Source organism: Polyodon spathula, chromosome 24, assembly GCF_017654505.1.
Source record: "Polyodon spathula isolate WHYD16114869_AA chromosome 24, ASM1765450v1, whole genome shotgun sequence".
In the NCBI taxonomy this organism is placed as follows: Eukaryota; Metazoa; Chordata; class Actinopteri; order Acipenseriformes; family Polyodontidae; genus Polyodon; species Polyodon spathula.
The window spans coordinates 12,761,430-12,783,535 of NC_054557.1; the positions used below are offsets into that span (position 1 = coordinate 12,761,430).

Consider the following 22,106-nt stretch of genomic DNA (forward strand, 5'->3'; position numbering starts at 1 on the left):
AGTCTTAGACATGCTGTCAATTCAACACTTGTCTTCTTTTTATTCCTTAAGGATATTATCTTCAAGTATTACTCATCCTTGTTATACAGCTTTTTGGGTCTTCCAGTCCTGGTTTTGTCAATTACAGATGATGTTTCTCTCTACTTGTTGATTACACTGTGTAACAAAAAAAAATATTTTTTTTTGTTCCTGGGTAGTAAGTGTTATTTCCTAATTGCTTATGCCTCAAAAGTATAGAAAATGGCTATTATTCCCCACAAACTTTGCTTTTGTGACCAGGACAGTGATAATTCAAAATATCACTATTTCCAATGGGAAAATGGGCAAATGTGTGTCTTTTCGTTCACATAAAGTCAGAAAAAAACAACATATGAATCCAAATTAACATGTATTTATACGAAAGTAATACAAAGATGACTACAAAAAATGTAAAAGTGAGTAGTTTTTTGAGATTTACAATTATACTGTAAACACTTACTACCCAGGAACAAAAATTGTGTTACATAGTGTTATGCTTCGGATACCACACCTTGAAAATCAAGTGATGCGAACTATTTCACTCAATGTTTTTCCATCTTTATACAAGGTTGTTATAGTAGAAAACAGAGTAAATCATTGATCCTCATAATGCATCAGAGTAGAAATATATATTCTAAGACAAGTAAGAACCAACTTAAGGACTATTTACAGACCAGTGTTGACTGGCATGTCCTGAATATATGCAAACTCATCAACTATTGTAATTGCAGTTGCAGTTTTATTGTTTTGTTATTACATTTTCCAGCAAGTGTTAAAAGTCTAGTTATAGAAAGGCTACCTGCTTCTTCTGTGTCAAGGCAAGAAATGCACGTCTGAAGAACTTTAGAAACCCTGAATAAAACAGATGACAGATATCAGCTTGCTCGCTCACTTTATTCATCTGGAACAAAAAAATGCTTGATGGCACTGTAATATTTGTATGCTATGATTCCAACTTTTTAAACTATGTCAAACTTTTTTTCCTTTGTAGCAATTTTACCAGTTTCACAATTATGTAAGCAACAGGTGCTGTTTTCTAGATTTGTCCTCAACATCTGTTAAATCTTCTGGGTTTAAAAGCACAAAGGAAATGGCTGGATTTTCATTTACGGTACAAAACATTGGCAGCAGTATAATTATAATTTGAATTCACATTTATGTATAATACTTTCCTTTAAAAATAACAATAATATAAGAGATACAGTATAATGCAAATGTATAATTTTGGTCATATTCTGTGCCAGTGAAATTTTTTTCTTTTCCAGGAAATAAAGTATTTTATAGAGCTATTTTAAAAAAAAAAAAAATTTACAAGAAATTTAAATATTTCTTCTGATGCCCAAAATATATGGTTACATTTTTCTTTGATTGGGTTAATTAAAACATTACATTATGTCCATTGCTCAAGTGTTTATTAGTTCCCCAAATTACTCTCTTGGTTTTTATAAACATCTGGAAAAACCTGGAGTTAACACAGCATGGTGGTAAATGCTTTGTGAATATAGACTTCTGTACCTGACACTAGCAACACCAATATAGTTTTTCTAGCGACCTCTTCTGGTACCTTGCAATAATGCAGTTAGCAAATGATGTAGATCCCTATGGTTTGACAAAAGAATACAACTTAACCAGATCAATCCTGAAAAAAAGAACACAGCTTAACCAGATCAATGCTGAAAAAAAAGGGGACACAAAATACACGAACACTGTAGAATTACGCCTTTAATTACCATGCTGAGAAAATTCAAAATAAATACATTTAGTTTAAGGTCATTCTTAAAATTAATTTTTCTCTTAGCGCTTTGCAATTACAGTACAACACAGTTTTAGGGTTATCACTTTCATAGCAGCAATTTGTTTAAAGAACAAGGAGTTGCAATACCTTATGGAGTCATAGATTACATAGTGTATTATAAAATATTTTAATAAAATAAAACTATCAGAATCTAAAATGTTATTGACTGGTACAGTGCAGAATACAGAACTAGCTGTGAACTCCCATTACAAAGACTAATCATACAAACTTAAAACCGTGTGTCAATGGCACACATACATAATACAGTACAGTACAGTGTAACATGTTACAATTTTAAAAGCAATGGGAAACAGCCATGCTCCCTGAACGATGCAATTGAAGTAAGAGCATTGGAACAGTGACAGATAAGACGGTCAACACTGACACAGTTCATGCTTCTCACATTTAAATACTTTTCTGAAAATCTGTAGACCATTTACATATGCGTTTGGTCTTTGTCTATTTTTATGAACTAGTAACATTGTTTTTAAATGCAGCTATTTGCTTTACATATAAGTTTTCCAAGTGAACATCTACGATTACAGTGTGTAACTGTTTGTTCTATAGTCTCTGCTGCATTTACCCAGGTTCACTAACCATGACCTATAATGTAGCATTTGACCAAACAAAGCAAAAGTTTTTCCCTTTAGTCTGCTTGTCTTTAGCACATGCATTTCAAAATAATGTGTAGGAATGAAATAAGAAAAGCTGGTCTTTTGCTTAGTGTGTTGGATTAAACTCTAGACAAAACAAACCCCTGTATTGTGCTTAACATTAGTATTTTATATGTACACAAGAATAGTTAAAAATAACCATATTGTATTGAAATATTATGTAAACATGTAAAATCTGAAATTTCCAAAAGCTACAATATACAGTGCAGCTGGAATCTCTACAGAAACTTAAAAAACAATTTTCCTGTATGGTGCAAAGAAGGCTTGTTCTTCAAGTGATAAAAAAGCAAAGCAATACTTTTGGCAGTATGCACATACACAGCATTATAAAGGGTAACACTCTCACCACAATGAAGGGAATAAATATAATGCCATATAAAAGATGTTGCTTTTCAGGTTTTCCAGGTCCAGAGACAGAATTAGTTTTCTTTGAAAGACTTCACTGCTTTTGTGAGGTTGTTGTAAAAATCGGTCATGCTCGAGGGAAAGAAAGAATCCACCACAGATCGGGGGAGATAGCCTCCAAGATCAGTCTGAAAAAAACTGAAGAGCTGCGTCTTGCTTGGCTCCCTAGAAAGGAAAGGGAGACATTGTGAAGATGCACATGTCTTTATTACTCAATTCTGAACCGATCCTGGTGGCAAAGTGCAATGGGAATTTCAGTTCAAATACATTATTGACACGCACAAGAAAACGAGTACGTTAGTTAAACTGTTATTGGATTATACATGTAATCACACTTTACTGAGAGAATCATAAAATACAGCAGTGTATCGAGTCTGAAGCCGATATCTGAATGCATTTGGTCTTTATGATCACAGCAAACGCATATTTGAAATTCACAAAATGAAAATGTGTGTGTGTGTGTGTGTGTATATATATATATATATATATATATATATATATATATATATTATATATATATTATATATATATATATATTGCATCTATATATATATTAAACATTGTGTGTGTGTGTGTGTGTGTGTATATATATATATAATATTAAATGTATAATAAAATGTGTGTGTGTGTGTGTGTATATATATATATATATATATATAAACAATGTAAACATTGACAAGGTCAACTTACCCAGGAATGGGCACACAGAAACACCCACAGGGATGGTTAAATCCTCTAACGTAGCCTGGCTGAGGTGAACAACCGGGATGGCTAACATTGGTAGCTAAGAAAGAGTCCTCACTTGAGTTTTAACACAATATTTGAAAACACTGCCTACCAAAATACTTGACATGCATGAGCTTAAAATAATGGTGCTTCGTTGCTCTTTTATGACAGAAAAGCTTTCTGCTGTAAAAGTAAGTAAGCTCTAAGTAGAGAACACTTGATTGTGGAAGAATAAAAACGAGATAGAATGCAACATTTGTGTGCAGAGAACAAACAGTGCAGACCTTGCCCATTATAAAACGGCTCGATTGATTTTGCATCATATTATCTGTCATTTCAACCTCTTGGCAATGTACTGCACATTGCTGATTGCTTAGGGAGTTAACCCTTAAATAAATACTCTTGGAATAGAGAGTTGTAAATTCCCAACCTTTTCCCAGTCTTACCTAAAGAAAGCAGTTCTGCTTATCATATGGCACATGAATACATATATACCTTAGTTTAAGAAGAATACAATTCAAAATGTTTAATGAGCATACATTACCCACCATTGGAGGTGATGGTCCCATCTTCATAGCGCTTAACTAAAACAACGTCCACAAAGTCTCTTGGAGAAATAATGCCCATTGCTGCTGACGGAGTTACAGTTCTGCAGACAGACACCTCCTGCACAGGAGTGGAAAAAACATAGTGTTCTTGTGCCTGTCCTTTTAAAGCACAAAAACAAACCGGGCAAAAGACATTTACAATATTGTTTCCTTCTTTAAAAAAAATGGAACGTACAATGGCATGAGAATAATGAATCACTTACTGTGTCTACCTTCAAAACAGGCTGCCACTGAAGAAAAATCAATATACAATTTATGTGGAACTTTCAAGGTCCCTTTTATTGCTCTGGACATTCTAACCAGCTTTCCACGCAAGCCACACACAATCGGCAGCTATTAAACTGAGACAGGTGAGAGTGGGAGTTGAATTTGACCAAGGGCTGCCACTGGTCAGAAAGCTTACGTCATCAATGGACTGGATGAGCTCAAACTTTTTGACATTGTTATCCCACTTGACTCGGAGTCCGTCTGGCACAGGTTTCAAACACGCCCACACCTTCTCCGGGCTTCCATTGATGATCCCTTCTCCTTTGTATCTGGGGTGGTGTGGGGATAAAGGGAAGCATGCTAGTATAGCATTCTACCACCAAAAGGCACACCTCAGCATTTTAAATTCTAAAGCGCTTCTTAGATTTCAATGATAATCGGTTAAAGAGCTTAAACACTTACAGCACATGCTGGTTTTTAAAAACAATTTTACAATATTACAGGAAATCGACATCACCCCAATGCCACATTTTACGTTTGTTTTTTTGTTTTTTACAAATTTTTGGTGGGTGACAACTTGAGTTTGCAGCATCTGCAAAAAAAAGTTAAATAACTTTGTGACATCATCATCATCATCATCATCATCATAATAATAATAATAATAATAATAATAATAATTTGCTTACAAGTTTCCTGGAAATTCAGAGGATGGCCTCCAGAAGACAGCTACCTCATTCTAAAATAATTAAAAAAAAAATATATATATATATTAAAAATTGAATAAAAATTGTGTATTAAGGTTAAGTGATGATGAATTCAAACCCTTAATTACAGGTAATTGTGAACTTTACAGTTTGTCAAGATATGCTCACTTGCTCAGTGAAACTGAGCGACTTTATCTGAAAAGTAACTCCTTACATGGTAATCGATGTTGCCCGAACAGGTGAACTAAAAGATACACAGTACTTTAGAACCATTGGTTACGTCATCGGCCCAACCCACCAGAATCTCATGATCCTTGCTTTGTACAGCCCACAGTTTACGTCACAATGAATCAGCTGTCAGGCAGCACACTGAAAACTAATAATAATTGTGTTTTCAAGAACAGACCTCATAAATCGAAATTTTGATCCTTAAAACGAGAATAAATATACCTACAGAAATATAAAAAGACACTGTCTGTTTGTCACGTAGATAATTTGTAGTAACATCATTCCGCAACAACGCGACACCACCGTTGAGACTTTCATCTTTCTGTTTTTGCTAAATTAATTTTGAACGTTTATATAGAGGTCTATTAAGCAAAAGCATGACATACCAAATATACAGCTACACATACTCACCGTTTTCTTACACATTTTCCATCCGCTCTCGTCTTTGCTGTAGCTCAATAGATTATCAGCTACTGTGTTTGCAATGTGTCTGTAATCCATACTGTACTAGTGTTGTGCAATTCAAAAAGACAAGGTACCCTACCTGTTCTACAGGGCCAGCCGAAGGGAAGGCGTAACGCTGGACCGCCCAGTCGGTAAGGCTACAAATCATCGGGCGAAAGCGAGGATGCGGTCATTTTAACAAAAAGACAGTTACAGTCTCATCAAAGACAAACAATATACCGTGAACGAAAAAAAAAAAAAAAAAAAAAAAAAAAAAAAAAAAATTCCGCACAGAAACAGACTATGTGCATAAAATTACGTATTTTACGTTACAATTTTTTTTCCACAGAATCCCACCATTTTTAGGTATACTTATTTGAAAAAATAATAAAAACACAAATATAAAAGGAAAAAGCGTTTTGTAGCAGAGAAAATTGTATTCTGCTAGAACATAATGGCAATGCTTTTCCTACAAGCATCTTCAAACAGCAAAACAAGAGTGTTCTGGTATTTGTAGTCCATCGTAAATATGTATAAGACTACAACTCCCATCGAGCTCTTAGATATCGTAGCAATCAGAAGTCGAGGCAGAAAGGTTAGTATAAAGATTACCACATAGTATTAGAGGAAAGTACACCTGGCTTTTACGTTTAAGTTTGTTTTAGAATTAATGTAGTGTAATTATTATATTAATATTTGATATTTATACAAAGTAATATAAATTATGATATAATTGATGCTATTTCTTTGTTTTTTATTTACTCACAGATCTTGCGTGAAGGTGACGTAATGATGAGTAATTTTGCAGTCTCGCTGCTTGCAAATAAGGTACAACTCGCACACATTATTTTGAATAATAATAATAATAATAATAATAATAATAATAATAATAATAATAATAATAATAATAATTGATGGAAAGCTGGTATAGACATGTGTTGTTAGTAAGGTGACCTATTGTTTTATGTGGCTGTATCACAAGATGTTTATTTTCTTCAAGCGCAAATGTAAAATTGTAAACAACATTGTCATTGTCAGCGCCTATGATTTTGTTTTGAAATTGTTTTTTTTGGAAGGAAACATATATTGCTTCTGTATTGCTTATTTGCAATCCAACAGGGGTGAATGTGTGTGTGTGTGGGTGTGTGTGTGTGTGTGGGGGGGGGGGGTGTGCAGTAAATGTCAGAAAAATGATGCTGACCCAGTAAAAGACAAAGAAACAAGCCTGGCATATGAACAACACACACAACAGGCAACACACCAGATTTGCTGACAAAACAACTTACGCTGCATCTAGAGTCTTCAGCTCTGGGCAGTCAATCTCTTCTGGGACTTTATTGTCAAAAATCAAAAATAAGTTAGCGTTGACATACATACCATACAATTCGTCAAAGGAGATTTAAATACAAAAAAGGCTTTAACATTTGTCAATCAAAACAGTTAGCGCAAGGAAGGTAATATGGTACAGTTTCACAAATTACACTGTTAAACATTGGAACAAATCAGTTCGCTTGATCCTGAACCGTTTATGTCTACACTGGTCTTTGCTTTCTTTTTCGTAAGCTTGCCGCTGGGTTTCAAGTATTTCTCTTTGTTATGAATGACCTGAATGTACTGGTCAGTGCTGCTGTTTTGCTGATCGCTGCTCGACGCGATGGACGCAGAGTCCGACTCGGTTAAGGAAGGTTTAACCTTCAGCTTCCTTTTGGGTTTGACATGCGGCTCCAGGTGACGCCCCACTTGCTCCGTGCTCCTGATTTTTGTTCTGGAACGAGGCTGGGAAGCTGTGTCTTCCCAATCCATTTCGCAGTTATCTCCATAGGCTCCATAGTGAACCTTAGCCAGGTCTTTGGTGATGGCTAGCTGGCTGCCTACGCTGTCACCGATGTAAAAACACGCAGGTTGATAGAGGTCTGACAGGGAGCGAGGTCGATGGGATTTGCTTAAAGAGCCTCTTCGCATTCCTCCTGCCTCCTCCTCCTCCTCTTCTTCCTCTTCACTGACGTGAGGTTGGTGTGACCTTTGGGGTGTTCGAACAGTGTACCTTTTTATATTCTTCGGATAAAACTCCACTATGTCTCCTGGCTCCTCCACCCTGTAGTGCCTCAAGATTCTGGTAGATGAGCGCTGCAGTTTCTTTCTGGCTTCATGCTCGTTGACTATCACATAGCGAGTGGTTTGTGCTCTCCGGCTGATGAAACCCTGGGCCCCTCCTCCCATGGCTTCTGGGTGCACGGGACGGATATTCTTTCTGAAAAGAGGGTCCGAGTGGACGTTCTCTGTAAACCTATTTGAAGGGTTGTAGACTACATTGTGGTAGGACTTTGATCTGCAGGCTGCACTTGCACCACCTTGTAAACCTCCAGGATGCCTTGTTGAAAAAACAATAAAAAGGTTTATTTGTAGAGCTTATGTTTTTATAGTAGCTAAACTTTAAGTATATGAAGAATGTTAAGTCTTTTTCTTGCAGCTGTTCAGGTTGATCACTTTAAATACATTAAGGAAAATAGTTACGTTCTTACATATAGCACCCCCACCCCCCCCACTTTGTGTTCAAGCACCGGATAGCTTTAGGATTCCACGGAAGAGTTGAGATAAAGCTCTTACCTGTTAGGAATGTGTTCCATCCTGTGTTTCTGTAAAATGGGAACCGGTGGGATTTGAGATGCTGTGGTTGCCCTGCTCACATCAGAGCGCGATGCAGACTGTGAGATGGTGCGAATGCTATTGCCTCTGCTCACTGGTGATTCAAAGTTCATCACGCTGCCATTTCTTCTGGGAGACGAGGAGCGGAGAGAGGAATCCTGGCTGGTGATGTCACTCTCTTGGTCTGGCTTTTTATCATTTCCTTCATGAGTTATTATTCTCGCTATAGAAGCACAAAAACAAGCACTGGATTAGTTGCTGTCATATTGGGACAGATTTTCAGAAAAACTTTTTAGGTAAAAGAAGAAAAAAGTGATTCAGCTAATTGTCAGTAAAACATTTTTTTAAGGTTGAAATACTTACACACTGCCATCTGATAAACCTTTTTCTTGTCCTCCGTTCTTTCCTAAAATAAAAGTGTCTGTCATTTTCTGGTCCTGCTCATATGGGATCTTATGAATTTATGATGACCCTTTACAGAATTGCATCCAAACACCACCGCTGGTCATGCAGGTTAACACATTAACATATTACAGTTGATGTAACAGTATGGTATCTGTTGTGGCACATTTGATAACGAGTTATGTGTTTGTGCAGACAAATAAAGACAAATCACTTGATCTACTTACTGCACAGACAAATGATACTCACTGTTTGGAGCTGCATTCTTAGCTGGTTGTTGGTGACCTTTAATGATCGTGCAATAGACTGAAGATAATAGATCAGCATGCTGGAACATAAGATACACATGACCTATAAACATTGGATGGCTACTTAATCTTTGAAGCAGTGTATACATTGTCTGCTTTGTAAAGCGCCTGTGTACCAGAAATATCTAGTGCATGAAAATCTTATACAAGGCAAAGTGTATCCCTTTAAGATGGGCTTTATTCTACAGCACCAATAAACATTCCCGTTATTTCAGAGTGGGACATAATTTAGGTGTCATTTACTGTGGTTCCCAGTGAGCTTGTGTTACTGGGGAAGTACTTACAAGAGAAGTAACAGAGCTGGAAGGACAACAACAGGGCTGGTGACGTAATCCATCACAGTCCTGAACCATAAAGGGAAATCGTTTGCAACAGTCTCTGAAATAATATCGTAAATCTTTTCCTGGCCACTGCAATGCAAGCAAAGAGTGAATTAAAGAGTAGCCAGGCATGTGCAGTTCACAGGTCTTCAGTTTACTCTTATGTTGGGTTCATAATGGAGCTACTGTCCATAAGGTTGGTGAGCTGGAAAAACGTGTACTTAGCCCATTGACTGAGCTACATTTATGCAAGTATTGTTCTTTTAGTTGTTTTAAATCACTTGACACTGACCTTTTATGTACAGTTTTCTTAAACAAGTGCTGCACCTATGTTTAAATACAAGAATAATCCTGGCTATAATAGTCTCTTGGCATTACATTTGTAAAGCAATGAAATTCTATAAAAAGCAGGTTACCTGAATGGTCCACAGGTTGCTGATGGTCTGTATCTAGCGATAGCAAATATCGTTGGTAGCATACACAAGAACAGCATAAACAAAAGCATTGTAAGGTAGAAATTATTGGATCTGGGGGAAAAATGCAATGAGTCTTGTTAGATAAATATATTAATTGCTTTTTTACAATCAGCTAAAATATTACATAGCTAGTGATGGCCGCTAGAATGCACAGAATATTCTAAACAACGATTCAAAATGACTTACATGCTGTAAATCAGTAAGCGACATACATGTTAGTGCAAGTTAGCAATATGATAAAATGGTTAATGCAAAAATATATGGATGCACATCAATGTTCTGCATTCAACAATATCAAAATCTAGAACTAAAACAAAGAGGTTTGTTCATAAAGCTTTAGCACAGCAGTAAATGCATTGGGCTGTGTTGCATTTACTAACACGCTAATGTTTTATGAATATGGGCAAAGGTGGGCCGCACTATATGCATCGACACATCTCGCACTGCAGGTTAAATTGACAACACTTCCCTCAAGGAATCAGATGTTGCTTGCGGTAAAAAAATATTTGCATTGAGGCTGCATGAGTGTCAGGGTCTGTATTCCAGAAATGAACCTGAGAGGCCTGCAAGAATCGCCTGGCGACCCTTACAATATTTCAGTGTGAAAATATGATCTATCGTTATACAGAAAAGAGCAGGCAAGCACTTTGTGAAATTTAATTGGGTGTGCCGTGCATTTAAAACCCATTGGATACTGGCGATTCCAAAAAATGCCACACAAAAAGCTTCTACAAGTAATGTCCCAGTGATTGTGGAAGTGCTGTAGTAAGTGAATGAATTGTTTTCCTAAAACCGCATTCATTCTGCAGTTATAAGGGGTTTACGCTGTGAAGATATAAGACTTCTATTAATAAAGTGAGCGGGACCATCACTCCATTAGTCTGCACTGACCTTGAGGCTCTGAAGACTTGCTGATGTGGAACATTGCACGTTAACACTGCCCAGCTCCTCAAGTACATGAGCCCTATCAGCTTGAGAACATTGACTGCTGGAAGGCATGGCGAAAAGAAGGCGCCCATCCTGAAATGGGGGTTGACATTAGAATAATGTATTACTTTAGCGTATACAATATACTGTGTTGCTGCCTTCCATTTTTAAAGATGTGCCATAGTTTAAACACTGTCGTTTTTCTTGTGTTCATGCTTCAATCCACGACTGGGAGTTGACCTGTCTTGACTAAACATGATTTAATAATAAATAAGCAAAATGGGATTAGTGCTCTTTAGAGCAGTCTTTGGGGAATTATGTAAAACTGATGTCCCAGTAAAGATCTCACAGGGTAAGTCTGGGTCCTCTGAAGGTTTGGTGGTGAGCAATAGTTGGAATTTGGATTTATTCACATTTACTGGTTTCTTTCTAGTTTAAAAAAAATGGACCTTATGCTAAGTCAACAATAAACTCCACAGTAACCTCAATGACTGTAGAAGTTTTAGTAGGTGTTCATCAATATCCCCTGTGCTCAGTTTCCCAAGACAAGGCAAGTTAGCATGTATAAATTGCTTAATGCTTAGCGTGTGCTTTACCATTAAAATATTTAATAGCATAGCGGTAAAGCTTTTATTGGATCTTGTTTGGTTCATTCAAACAGAGCGCCCAGCCAGAGAGATATGCCTGATTATAGTCATCTAGTTTTGCATTTTATTAATGATGTACAATTTCTTACATACCATATCATCCCTTGGTTGTAAATCAAATGGAGAACATTTTCAGCAATTTTAAATTCTCCATATTCAGGCTGTAAAAAACACAAAGTGCATGGAAAGTTGCAAATGAAGATCAGCAAGACCAGTATTAAACCTTCTAGAGAAACTCCGAGACATACTTACAAACTTACTCTCCAGATCCCAACACCAGCAGTCACTCAAGTAGCGAACAAAAAGCCCACGGATAAAATCAATCAGGAGGATACTCGCCACAGTAAATAACATATCAATAATGGAAAGCTTCAACATTTCCTGCAACAAAACATTACATTCATGAGCACTGGGTTTCAGGTGGTTTATGTTTAATATATACTGTGTGTACATGATTACGTTTTACCTGTCCTACATAGGTTTCCCAGCACTGGTTTTGCTGGGACTTCATGTTGTATTCATACAGAGCAGTCTTGTTGAACGCTAGTGGTATGATTGCCTTGGTTTGGTTTTCCTGAAACACTACACTCAACGTGCTGTTCCTGCTCTCCATGAAATCGGGCACTATAGTGGACAGGTTCTCTTCTTCAGGGAGTGCTATGGTGGCCAGGAACGCAGTAGAATCTGACCAGTTGTTTGGAATGCTGTAAATTTCCTGGAAGGAAAGAACATGATCAAGCTTTGATCTTCCATGGTAAAGACATGCAAAAATAACAGGCTACAGGAAGATGGGGTGCTGAGCTGTGTGGCTTGGTGACTCAAACCATGCCTGAACATTTGTGAATTATTTGTGAAAAGTTTTCAGCCTGTGGTCCCAGACTTGTGTAAAACACCACGTACTTACATTAGAGCAAAGCTAAATCCAAACTCATACAATACATTTCAACCAATGTGAATGCATCTTATTTCTATTAGCAAATACTATTTGGTGTGATGGAAGTATAGTTAGGTAATGGCCACCCGAGGCACAAACATGGTTACTTTTTATTACAGTACAATGCATGAGGTTTGTGTTTACAGAGAACAGAGATAAGCCTTTAAAAGATAATATTGATCTGTTCCCCCCAATACTTCTTCAATGTGTATAAATGTGAAAGTCTGAATTAAGGTGCATGTATTATTTTGACATGCAAAGGTATTTAACACTCTTTATAATTTCTACCTATGGTATATTAGTTACTGGTAATGCTAAATTCTAACAGCAGTGTCAGATAAGAAGGATACTTACAGCTGAACTCATGATGTTCACTTTGTCCAACAAAGCAATGATTAAGCTATACAGGTTTCCCAGATACAACACAAGAACCCTGACAAAATCAAACACAACAATTACACAAACTTGAGTGTGCAACTCCGGACTGGGAGGATTTTCACCTAATTTCTCTTTTTAGTTCTAGTTGGTACTATTTACTCCTAAAGATTAAAATCTAAGAAATCTTCATTCTGTTTTTTATTTTTTTTGTTTGCGTTAAACATAAATCAAATTATTATTTTAAAATCATTGTGTTCATAAAAGAAACTAGGGAAATAATAGCCTTTATTTTTGTACTTTAATGAACGTGGATCCTATTAAAAATGAGTTGAGGGAAAGGATCAAAATTCTTCTAGTCCGAGTGCAGAACGCTTTACCTGGCAAGCTGGAACTGCAGCATAGTTCTGGGGTGGTACATCTCCAGTTGGGCAACAAGTTCAAATGCAGAAGGTGCAATCATGGTGATAAGTGAGACCACCACACTGACCTAATAAAACAACAACAGCACAGCCACAGTGAGCCATTTCAAAACAATTACTAATAATAAAGACTTTAATCATAAAGGACACAATTACGCAAAATAAAAACACACTTTGCAAAAAGCACTATAATTTGGATTTTAAATGTGTGCAAAAATCTGTGATAATTTAATACAAAAAGTTTATTTAATGCATATGGGATGTAGCTGCATCTTTCTTTGTACTAAACCCTTTCCCTAAAAAGATGTCGATTTTCTCATTAAATTAGATCCTGTTTTCAGGAATAAAAATAGAATTGAAAAGAACTGATAATTATGTTGACCGACAAAAAACCATCCCAGACACATATAGTAGATTATAGGTGAAGGTGGCCTTACCTCATTCTTTTCCCAGAGAGTCAGCTCAGGCTTCTCTTGCTCGAGCTTCTGGGAACGGTCAACGACAAAGTAGATGATGTAAATACTGCCAGCAAGTGATAGAAGGACCAGGATGTTCGCAAGGATTCTTAAACTTATCAATACAGCCCTAAAAAAAAAAAAAAAAATCTAATTATAAGAATTAATTATAAGTCATATACTTGTATAAGAAATCAAGCAACCACAGTTACAGATTTGTCCAAATTAAAACACACCGTCCTGAGTACAAATATCATCCAAGAGAGAAAAAAAAATATATAAGATCATCTTCATTGTTGTCCTGTTTACTGTATGATACATTTAAAGATGGTGTTTAGGGTGTCTCTAGTCTTTTCTTAGTAGGGGTATTTGCTAACCGAAATATAACAGGAGCCACTTTGATATAAAATAAATTTACGTTATATTAAAAGTTTTTTGTAAAAGTCGCCCTATTATAAAACAGGTCATAAATTGACAAGGTGGTGTGCAGTGTGTCAGTGTGCAACCTTATATAAGGAAATATAGGTTCGGAGTCAGTTTGGCTACATAGCCTTCTTCAAGGATGTCCCAGAAATAAAGTCTGGGGAATTAGTGTCTTACTGCAGAACATTATGCTACTGTACCAGAGACCAGGCAGCGATTTGCTGGAGCTGGGCAGTGATTAACTCACAGCCATCCTGGGGAGCAGAAGAATGAATTAAAGTGCATTGCTGCAGAGGCTCTGTCAGAGGAGGAGGATTGGTAAATCACAGATAAATAAATGCAGGGCAATAATGCAAATGAAGATTCAATCTATGCACCATATGCATTTGCCATTGTGGGAATTCTTGCAGAAACTGTTAAAGAAGAGGAGAGTGATGCTGCAGTACTTGGCTGTACAAGACAGTTACTACTAAAGTTACCGCTCTGTTGAGCCACACTATAAGGTAATAAAGCTCAACAACAGTGATATGTGACAAAACTGCATCTCAGTGTAGACTGACCTCGGCACAGATCACTGCGAGAGGTACACAGGACACGCAGATGCACTCAAATACAGGAACAAGCTCAATAGGTTGTACAAATGTGAATGGCTGTCTGCAAATGTGTAGATTTTGAATACCTACAGGCTTGTGTCTTTCTTCTTTTCTTGTTCTTCTAAAATAGCTTCCTTTGGAAACATGTAAACAAAATGTATAATTAGCTGGCAATTAAAGGAATGTCACGTCTCTGGTAGAAAAAAACAACCAAATGAGACACACACAGAAAATGTCCATATGTACAATTTTGGTTCTTTAGTATTGGTTACATAGCATTTTATAATGGCAGTGCTGCACATTGGCTATCAAAATAATGTACTGGTTTTGGAACGTAATGGTACTTGTATTATTGAGGTTTTCCTTCATGATAAGTTGAAAGAACTCTTTCTACAATCAATAGGTATAAGGTAAGCCAAGCCCCTGCTTTAAGGCAACATTCACTGTTCTGGGGAATGAAGTATGAAAATACACCTTGATTTCATTCAATTTGCATTTGTCTAAATACCGTATTCCCAATGAAAAGAATGTGCATTAACTACTGCTTATTTACATAAACTCCAATTGGGTACTATGATGTACCCAAACCGTATCTGTGTCCTGTCAGTTACATTGCATATATATTCACACAGAAAGGCATTCAGTGAATCAGATACCTTTTCATTCGTAAAACTGCTGAAGATTTTAGATTAGTTTTAATTAATAGGCAATCTCCCCTTGGGAAATCAGCTGCAATGAACAGCATATAAACTACAATATCAGGTAATCTGCTACTAAATTAACACAGAATGATCATTGGAAATTAGATCAGAGGGACTCTATTTAGCAATGCAGCCAGCTGCTTACCCGGATGTTGTTCACTATAGCAGCTCCCTTGCTCTGTGCAGCCTCGGGGTTGCCTATCAGGTAGTCCCAAGCACAAAACACCCTCCAGCAGAAAGTGTAGTTTTCATCTGAGGCGCTGGCGAAACTCAATCTGGAGTTTTTGGCCATTCTGTGTTAAAGGGAAAAGGAATCATGCAAGATTGAGGCACCGGCATTTATAACAGAAGCTGGTCATCGCAGACAACCATGTGGAGCTGCGAATTACTCAGCTGGTTTAAACTGCACCAGATTTCCAGTTTCCCTAACAAAACATGGAATTAGCTCCCCTTGGAAACAGCAGAATCTTTGATTTTATAATATGAATAGGTTAGGGAAAAAAACAATTAAAAATATACATTTTTCTATATAAAAATATTATATGAAGCATGTTCACTGCGGACAAAAACATCCAATATAACACAAAACGATGATACTATTAGTGACCAGGGCTGGATAACTGATGGTGTCGACAGATACCCATATGCTTGTTGTACCCACTGTTTGTTTACTGTAGTAAATATGCTGCCCACTATTAAGGACCTTGCCTATTCCGGAGATAGCCAAGGTAAATGGAAGTGAATCTGAGGTTGATTGCTCTTGTATCTACTTTTTGACCTGGCTTGCTACTGTTTTAGCTGCTCTCAGTGCCTTACATGCTTGTGCATGAAAGTAATTTGAATACAGAATTTAATTAATTTAGATTAATGTTGTCAGGCTTCTTGCAAAAGTTACAAACTTAAAGCAAACATACAGAGACTGGATTTTCCCCCTGACTTTATACTGAACGAAGTGCCTGCAAGCCCGTCAAGTTACATGGCTTGATACATTCCATAATTTGTTCAGATTTTTCCAAACCGGGGAGCATGTAAAGAAGACGGCCGGTTTCCTATTCATTCTTTGGTAAATTAGTTTTCTCATCAGATAATTCTGCCTTCTGTTTAATTAACCACGACTGTCTTGTGTAACCACGGATTGTTTCAAGAACCCTTTCGAAATACCTTTACATCTGGCAGGTTTGAAAAGTGTAATGCTTTTATCCTTGAGACAGGTACATCTCATTATGCTCTGGCATCTATGGAGATAATAACCTAATGAAAGCGCCAGAACAGAATTGATTTCTAGGTTCTGATATATGTGGAAGTAACATTAACATTGAATTAAACCACTGACCTGAAAACAGCTTCCTTCATTTAAAATGTGTGGGTACCTTATTTAAGTTTAATCATATCAGCCCACTACTATTAAGTTCAATAAACTTTTTTATGAAACAAACAGGCACATTTGATATGTGGTACTAACACAGGCATGCATATCTATTGTTCATCAATGTTGTCTGCTTCAAGCATTTCTTTTCATTCTTATACCCCTCCAGGTTATTGATTCAGCCCTCGTTGCAGATGAAAAAAATGGTCAAAAAAAAAGGTAGAGTAAGAAATAAAAAAATAAAAAATTACTTTCTTAGCAGAATGATGAAGCTGTAGGCAAAAACAGCCATCCCGACCATAAAGTATGCCAAGGGCAGCCGGTAACCAGCGTTCCCAATCTTCCTGTCTTTGCCGTAGTAGCCATAAAACAGGACAGAGTATTGGAGATAGCCCTGTGAAGAAAGCAAGAGACAGATTGCGCGTCAGAGGGAAAGCCATTGAATTAATGAAATGCTTGTGCAATTCAGCAGGGTGCGGTATTGCCGAAGCTATAAAACACGCTGATAGGCTTGCCCCCAGTGACCAGATGGTGTCCAGGTCTTGTGCTGATGCAAGGTGCTCCTTTGGAATGGTCTTGCTGCTCGTGGTTCCAAACGACGCTCCTGCCAGCAGCTAAATTAGAAATAAAATTAAAAAATAAAACACACAGATGGGATTGTGTGACTGATGTGGCTTTACTGATATCTCAGGAAAAAGCATCGGGGCTCCGTGACAGAAAAACTTGAATAAATCAGAACTTCTGACTGGAGCCAAGGTGCTGCAGTGTTGCTTGTTGCCTGTGATGCCATTGTATTGTTATTTACTTAAATAGGTAGAAAATAACCTCAAAAAGGCATCTATAACCTTTACAGTGACATCTATTTCTTTTTTTTTTTTTAATTTGCAATACTCAGCATGAATCATTACTGCTGAAATGTAAATGATGATATAGCATGGCAGAGAATGAATGAAAATGTGTTCACTTCAATGGTTAATGGGAGCGATAAGGGCTAATTAAAAAGTGAATAAGAAACATAACAATTATGTATAGTTCAGCTACAGAGCCCATACAAGCAATCTTACTCTCGCCAGGGTGATGATATGTAGGTTTTACTTACTTCTGGTAATACCACAAAAGCGCCCGTCATTACAGTTAGTACAATGTTGATTCCAAACAACCACCTCAGGAAGATAAAATATGAAGCCACTCCAGAACCAAAATGACCTGCGAAGAATTGTAGACACTATAAAGATGTTCTATTTTAGTGGTCTGAGAGGAGTGACGGATCTAAATGCAGTTATTCTCATTTACTGCTCAATCAACCGCAGGTCTTAGTCGTCTTCTAAAACTGTGTAATAGGGATTTCAGATGTTACACCATATCTAATTATTTTCATTTTCATCAGCCAGCAAGTCTCTAATTACTTTTTTGTGTCTGCTTTGGAAAGAAATTAACGTCTGCATCTGAGTATCCCCAGCCTAAAATAAGACTGCATACAAGTTAGCACTCACTCTCAATCTTCTTGATCCTCATTTCCCATGGAATAAAAAGGACGACTATATTATATGCCAGGCGTGACAGCTTTTTCAGCATCTGAAAGCAATAACAGGCAAATCAGAAGAAATAAATAAAGCAATGGACAGACTATAGATTTTGTAAGCAATACAGTTGATTATATTAATCTTCCAATTTTTTGCTCACTCAGTACCACATATCAGCTATGTGCTGCGTTTTGCTGTTTGTATTTGGAGTGTGATAATATGGATTCCAGAATAAACAAACATTTTATTAAAGTTTGAAGCAATTATTAACATGACATATTCCTTGTTCTTAGAGCGCCGACAATACACTGTGACCGCAATATTATGTACTATTACTGCAAACAGAATTCGGTGCAGCACAGTATTTTCTATGTGGAACACACCACTTTGATTTAGATACTTTGAAATTCCTACATCACATTTCTCACTGGTTAACCAGACAAACCCAATAGCAGTAAGATATGCAATGAAAACCAGCTTTTATCCCCTAATACCCAGCATGTAACCTTGATAAACCTAGATATTAACTATTGAGAAGTTGCTTTTGGAAAATTATTACTGTGCATTTTAAGCTTGAGCTGAAACTAAATAACTGGAGAAGGTGTCCTAATCTTCTAAAGGCTGGAGCAAAAAAAGCAACCTTTCTAATTAATAAACCGTCATCAATCTGCACGGTAAATGTCAATTCATTTTAATGACGCTACCAAGATTTTATTGCATGCCTTTGGAGCATTTTAATTAAACTCAGCAATTACAAATGACTGCCAGGCTGTCTGTTAACTTCAGTATGTATGCAGCCTTAAAAGTTGGAACTATAACCTGCAACGTTTATAAATAGACACAAGAGAAATAGAAAAGTACAGAAAGAGATTGGCTAGTCAAGATAAAATCCTTCTGACGAAATTAGAAATAAAAGTTCTTATTGTTTTTTAATGAAAAATACACACAAATACTGGATTATGCAAATGATAGCATACTAGGAATTTCAAACTATTCTTATTGAATAACATTTAAAGTTGTTAACTGGAGCAGGCTATGGCAATGAATGCATTTAGACTCACCTTTTCTGTTTCATTAGGGTGTCACAATTAATTCAAATATAAAGCATTCATAGTTCATGGGGACTATTAAAACCCAGATGAAATTATTAGATATCAGTTTAGTTTTACAATACCTATTCTCCTAGGGGCTATTTCTTATCACTCCAGTAATCTTATTCACTTAGCTGCTCTCATCTTAAATCCCAGCACTCCAGTGTTCTCTACTTACATTTCATGAACTTTTGAAGTGTTTTAATATTAAAGATTTACATTACTTTGTGTGGGATACATTAAATCATCAATTTTGTCCCTTCATTTTATAGCAAACACATTAAAGAAATGTACTCTGTGGTATTCATATAAGAGACAGTTTGCTGTATTGAAAAATAACCTACTTCTGCTCCTGCAGCTTGATACCCTCTGGTCCTGGTCAGCCTGCCTTCGAACTTCAGGACAATTTCTTTAGCTTGTCTGAAAAGAAATTAAACCATTAAATCTGTCATCAAAATATTTTAGACCGAAGACCTCAGGCTTGTAAGAAATAAAAATTATATAGAAATGTTGACTGGTACAAAGTAAAAATTTACTGCAGTGAAGGGTGCTGATGAGGCTGTTAATAAAAACATTTTACTGCTCCACAGCTCACTAAACTTGCCATTTCCAAAATGCTTTTTCTTTTGCTACATAAATGCATGTATCTAATGCATTCCCCTGTGTAGATGTGCACCTTGTTTTACAAAAATATATTTAAAAAAAACATCACTATAAATTTCCTGGGGTGGTCATCAAAGACTATTTGCAGATCTTGGAGTTCAACTCCAGTTTATCCTTTTTGAAAATTGCCTGAAAACTATGCATTCATATTTTTATATCAACAGTATGTAATGGTATGAACCCTATGTTTTAATACTGCAGAATATAAAGCAGTAATACAGTATGTGTACGGAACATGGTTACAATTCATCAGATACCGCTGTCAAAGGTGTTCAGTCTAATATGATCAGTGGAATGGCATTTCATCAAGGCAAATGGTCCACTTGCATAGAGAGCATGCTAACATCCACAGTACACATGCTAACAATAAAGCACCTTCCTTATGAACTGGTGTAAGCCGATGCATGGTGCAGTATGGCTGTGTGTTATGTTGTTCAATTCTAAGCAGAATTATTCAGAGTAGCCACAGTGTTTCATAAATGTATTACTTGAGCACTTTGAGTTTCTGTCTCATTGGCCACGATCGGGTTCGAATGTTGGCGATGATCTCCTTCTGAATCTGAATATTCTGAAAGATTTCTTCGGGGTCATTGCTGTCTGTTCTTTCATCACCTTTATCATCTTCATCTGAATTGCTGAGATTAAAAATCAAAAGCAAAGTTTCAGTACACATGCACAGAAGCAGTATATATGTGTTCAGCGTAACAGTGGCTTTAACACATGTTATGCAAAATCTAGACCCACAAAGTAGTTTTTTAGACATATCATTATCTGATTTCACACTTGTACAATATGTTCTACTTTTCATTTTAGCATTGCAAATTGTGTAACACTAATTGTTTTTGTAAATGTATTCCTTGCATTTTAATAGCAATGTGGTGAATTTCAATTCATAATGGCCAGTATTTTTTTTTTTGCTAATAATGGATGGTTAAAAGCATAGTATTCGTGTTTTAGGTTGTGTCCAATTCAAATAGCCTGTTGTCTATAGAGGAGATTAACTGTCATTGTAAAATCATATTATGATTATAATTATATTGAACTACTTTTTATTAATATCTTTCAATATAATGCGTTCTCATATGATCTGCCTCTCTGCTGTATGAGCATCGAATAAAATATGCTTAGAGTAAAATAATTACACCAAGATACAATAATGAATTAGAAAAACAAAATGCTTTTAGATTACCATACGGACAGTATATATATTTTCACAGTACAACATTTATTAACCTAAAAACAAAACAAAAAATCTATCTTGCAGTATAAATTTCAAAGGAGCCCTGACCAGGCAATGCATGCATAGCTATATAACAAAGGCAAAATGTTTAATATCATATTTTTCAAAATATTTTCCAATAATTGGAGGAAAAAGGATAAACAGGTTATGTTAAAATAATGTTACCTGTTTGGAAAAGAAGTGGTACAGCTACCGAATTTAAATGTTCTGTGCAGATTTAATCCTGACACAAAAAACAACATTACAGGAAGGTAGCAACAGTAATATATATATATATAAAGGTGTTCTTACCTGGCTTGTTGGTCTTGGTAATGTGAATAGATTCTTCTCGAGTTCTTCCTCACACTTTTGCTTCTTTTGGAAGATCGGGCTGATCTGGTAATCGCCACAGGCTCACTCACAGTTGACATTTCAAATGTTTTCTTTTGTGTGTTTGTATTTGTGTGTGTGTGTGTGTGTGTGTGTGTGTGTGTGTGTGTGTGTGTGTGTGTGTCTGTGTGCGTGTGTGTGTTCAAACTTTCAGCTCTCCAGATGAGAAAACCCTTCCTGTAATCCACCAATCCCCCAATGACAGGCTGTGCTACCTGCTGACATGAACCCTCATCAGAGTGTGACAGAGACCCCCAGTGGGATGAATTTAACTAACACAATTACTCCAGTCAGAGTCCTATTGACCACCTCTTAAAGGGGAACAGCTACAATGCAGACACTGTGCTTGTGATGTGACCACTGCTGCAAAAGCAGTGTACACTAGAATAAAAATGTACAGGAAAAAGGACAAATAC

At 36.6% G+C, this 22,106-nt stretch overlaps 2 protein-coding genes across 3 annotated transcripts; both read right to left on the minus strand.

The window, feature by feature from the left end:
• Window positions 1-893: 893 nt before the first annotated feature.
• LOC121299251 (stAR-related lipid transfer protein 5-like) lies at window positions 894-6,309 on the minus strand. 2 transcript variants are annotated; one of them, XM_041226915.1, is made up of 6 exons: window positions 5,910-6,309; window positions 5,120-5,169; window positions 4,630-4,762; window positions 4,167-4,284; window positions 3,583-3,676; window positions 894-3,057 (listed from the first exon to the last, which is right to left on the minus strand). In XM_041226915.1, exons 1-6 carry the CDS (start codon window positions 5,976-5,978, stop codon window positions 2,907-2,909), a joined length of 615 nt encoding a protein of 204 aa, XP_041082849.1. In that variant the 5' UTR covers window positions 5,979-6,309; the 3' UTR covers window positions 894-2,906. The 2 variants fall into 2 exon arrangements, with proteins under 2 accessions (XP_041082849.1, XP_041082848.1); XM_041226914.1 differs by lacking the exon at window positions 5,910-6,309 and adding an exon at window positions 5,777-5,903.
• A 667-nt stretch (window positions 6,310-6,976) lies between these two features.
• LOC121298916 (transmembrane channel-like protein 3) lies at window positions 6,977-21,903 on the minus strand. Its single transcript, XM_041226229.1, has 22 exons — window positions 21,613-21,903; window positions 20,570-20,716; window positions 19,763-19,838; window positions 18,298-18,379; window positions 17,904-18,010; window positions 17,320-17,418; window positions 17,056-17,198; window positions 15,584-15,731; window positions 14,828-14,871; window positions 13,704-13,851; window positions 13,225-13,334; window positions 12,824-12,902; window positions 12,002-12,250; window positions 11,788-11,916; window positions 11,629-11,696; window positions 10,853-10,981; window positions 9,902-10,012; window positions 9,450-9,575; window positions 9,107-9,185; window positions 8,819-8,861; window positions 8,417-8,678; window positions 6,977-8,180 (listed from the first exon to the last, which is right to left on the minus strand). Exons 1-22 carry the CDS (start codon window positions 21,729-21,731, stop codon window positions 7,295-7,297), a joined length of 3,384 nt encoding a protein of 1,127 aa, XP_041082163.1. The 5' UTR covers window positions 21,732-21,903; the 3' UTR covers window positions 6,977-7,294.
• Between the last annotated feature and the right edge of the window lie 203 nt (window positions 21,904-22,106).

What these genes read in the sequence shown, in the direction of transcription:
- LOC121298916 (XM_041226229.1), bottom strand. Translation starts at nt 21,731, where the DNA reads ATGTCAACTGTGAGTGAGCCTGTGGCGATTACCAGATCAGCCCGATCT. An exon ending in CTGCAGTTCCAGCTTGCCAG is followed by an intron (nt 12,903 to 13,224) that starts GTAAAGCGTTCT and finishes TGATTTTGTCAG; the next exon opens with GGTTCTTGTGTTGTATCTGG. An exon ending in ATGGAACACATTCCTAACAG is followed by an intron (nt 8,181 to 8,416) that starts GTAAGAGCTTTA and finishes TTTTTCAACAAG; the next exon opens with GCATCCTGGAGGTTTACAAG.
- LOC121299251 (XM_041226914.1), bottom strand. Translation starts at nt 5,866, where the DNA reads ATGGATTACAGACACATTGCAAACACAGTAGCTGATAATCTATTGAGC. An exon ending in GGAAAATGTGTAAGAAAACG is followed by an intron (nt 5,170 to 5,776) that starts GTGAGTATGTGT and finishes TAATTATTTTAG; the next exon opens with AATGAGGTAGCTGTCTTCTG. An exon ending in TCTGAATTTCCAGGAAACTT is followed by an intron (nt 4,763 to 5,119) that starts GTAAGCAAATTA and finishes ACACCACCCCAG; the next exon opens with ATACAAAGGAGAAGGGATCA.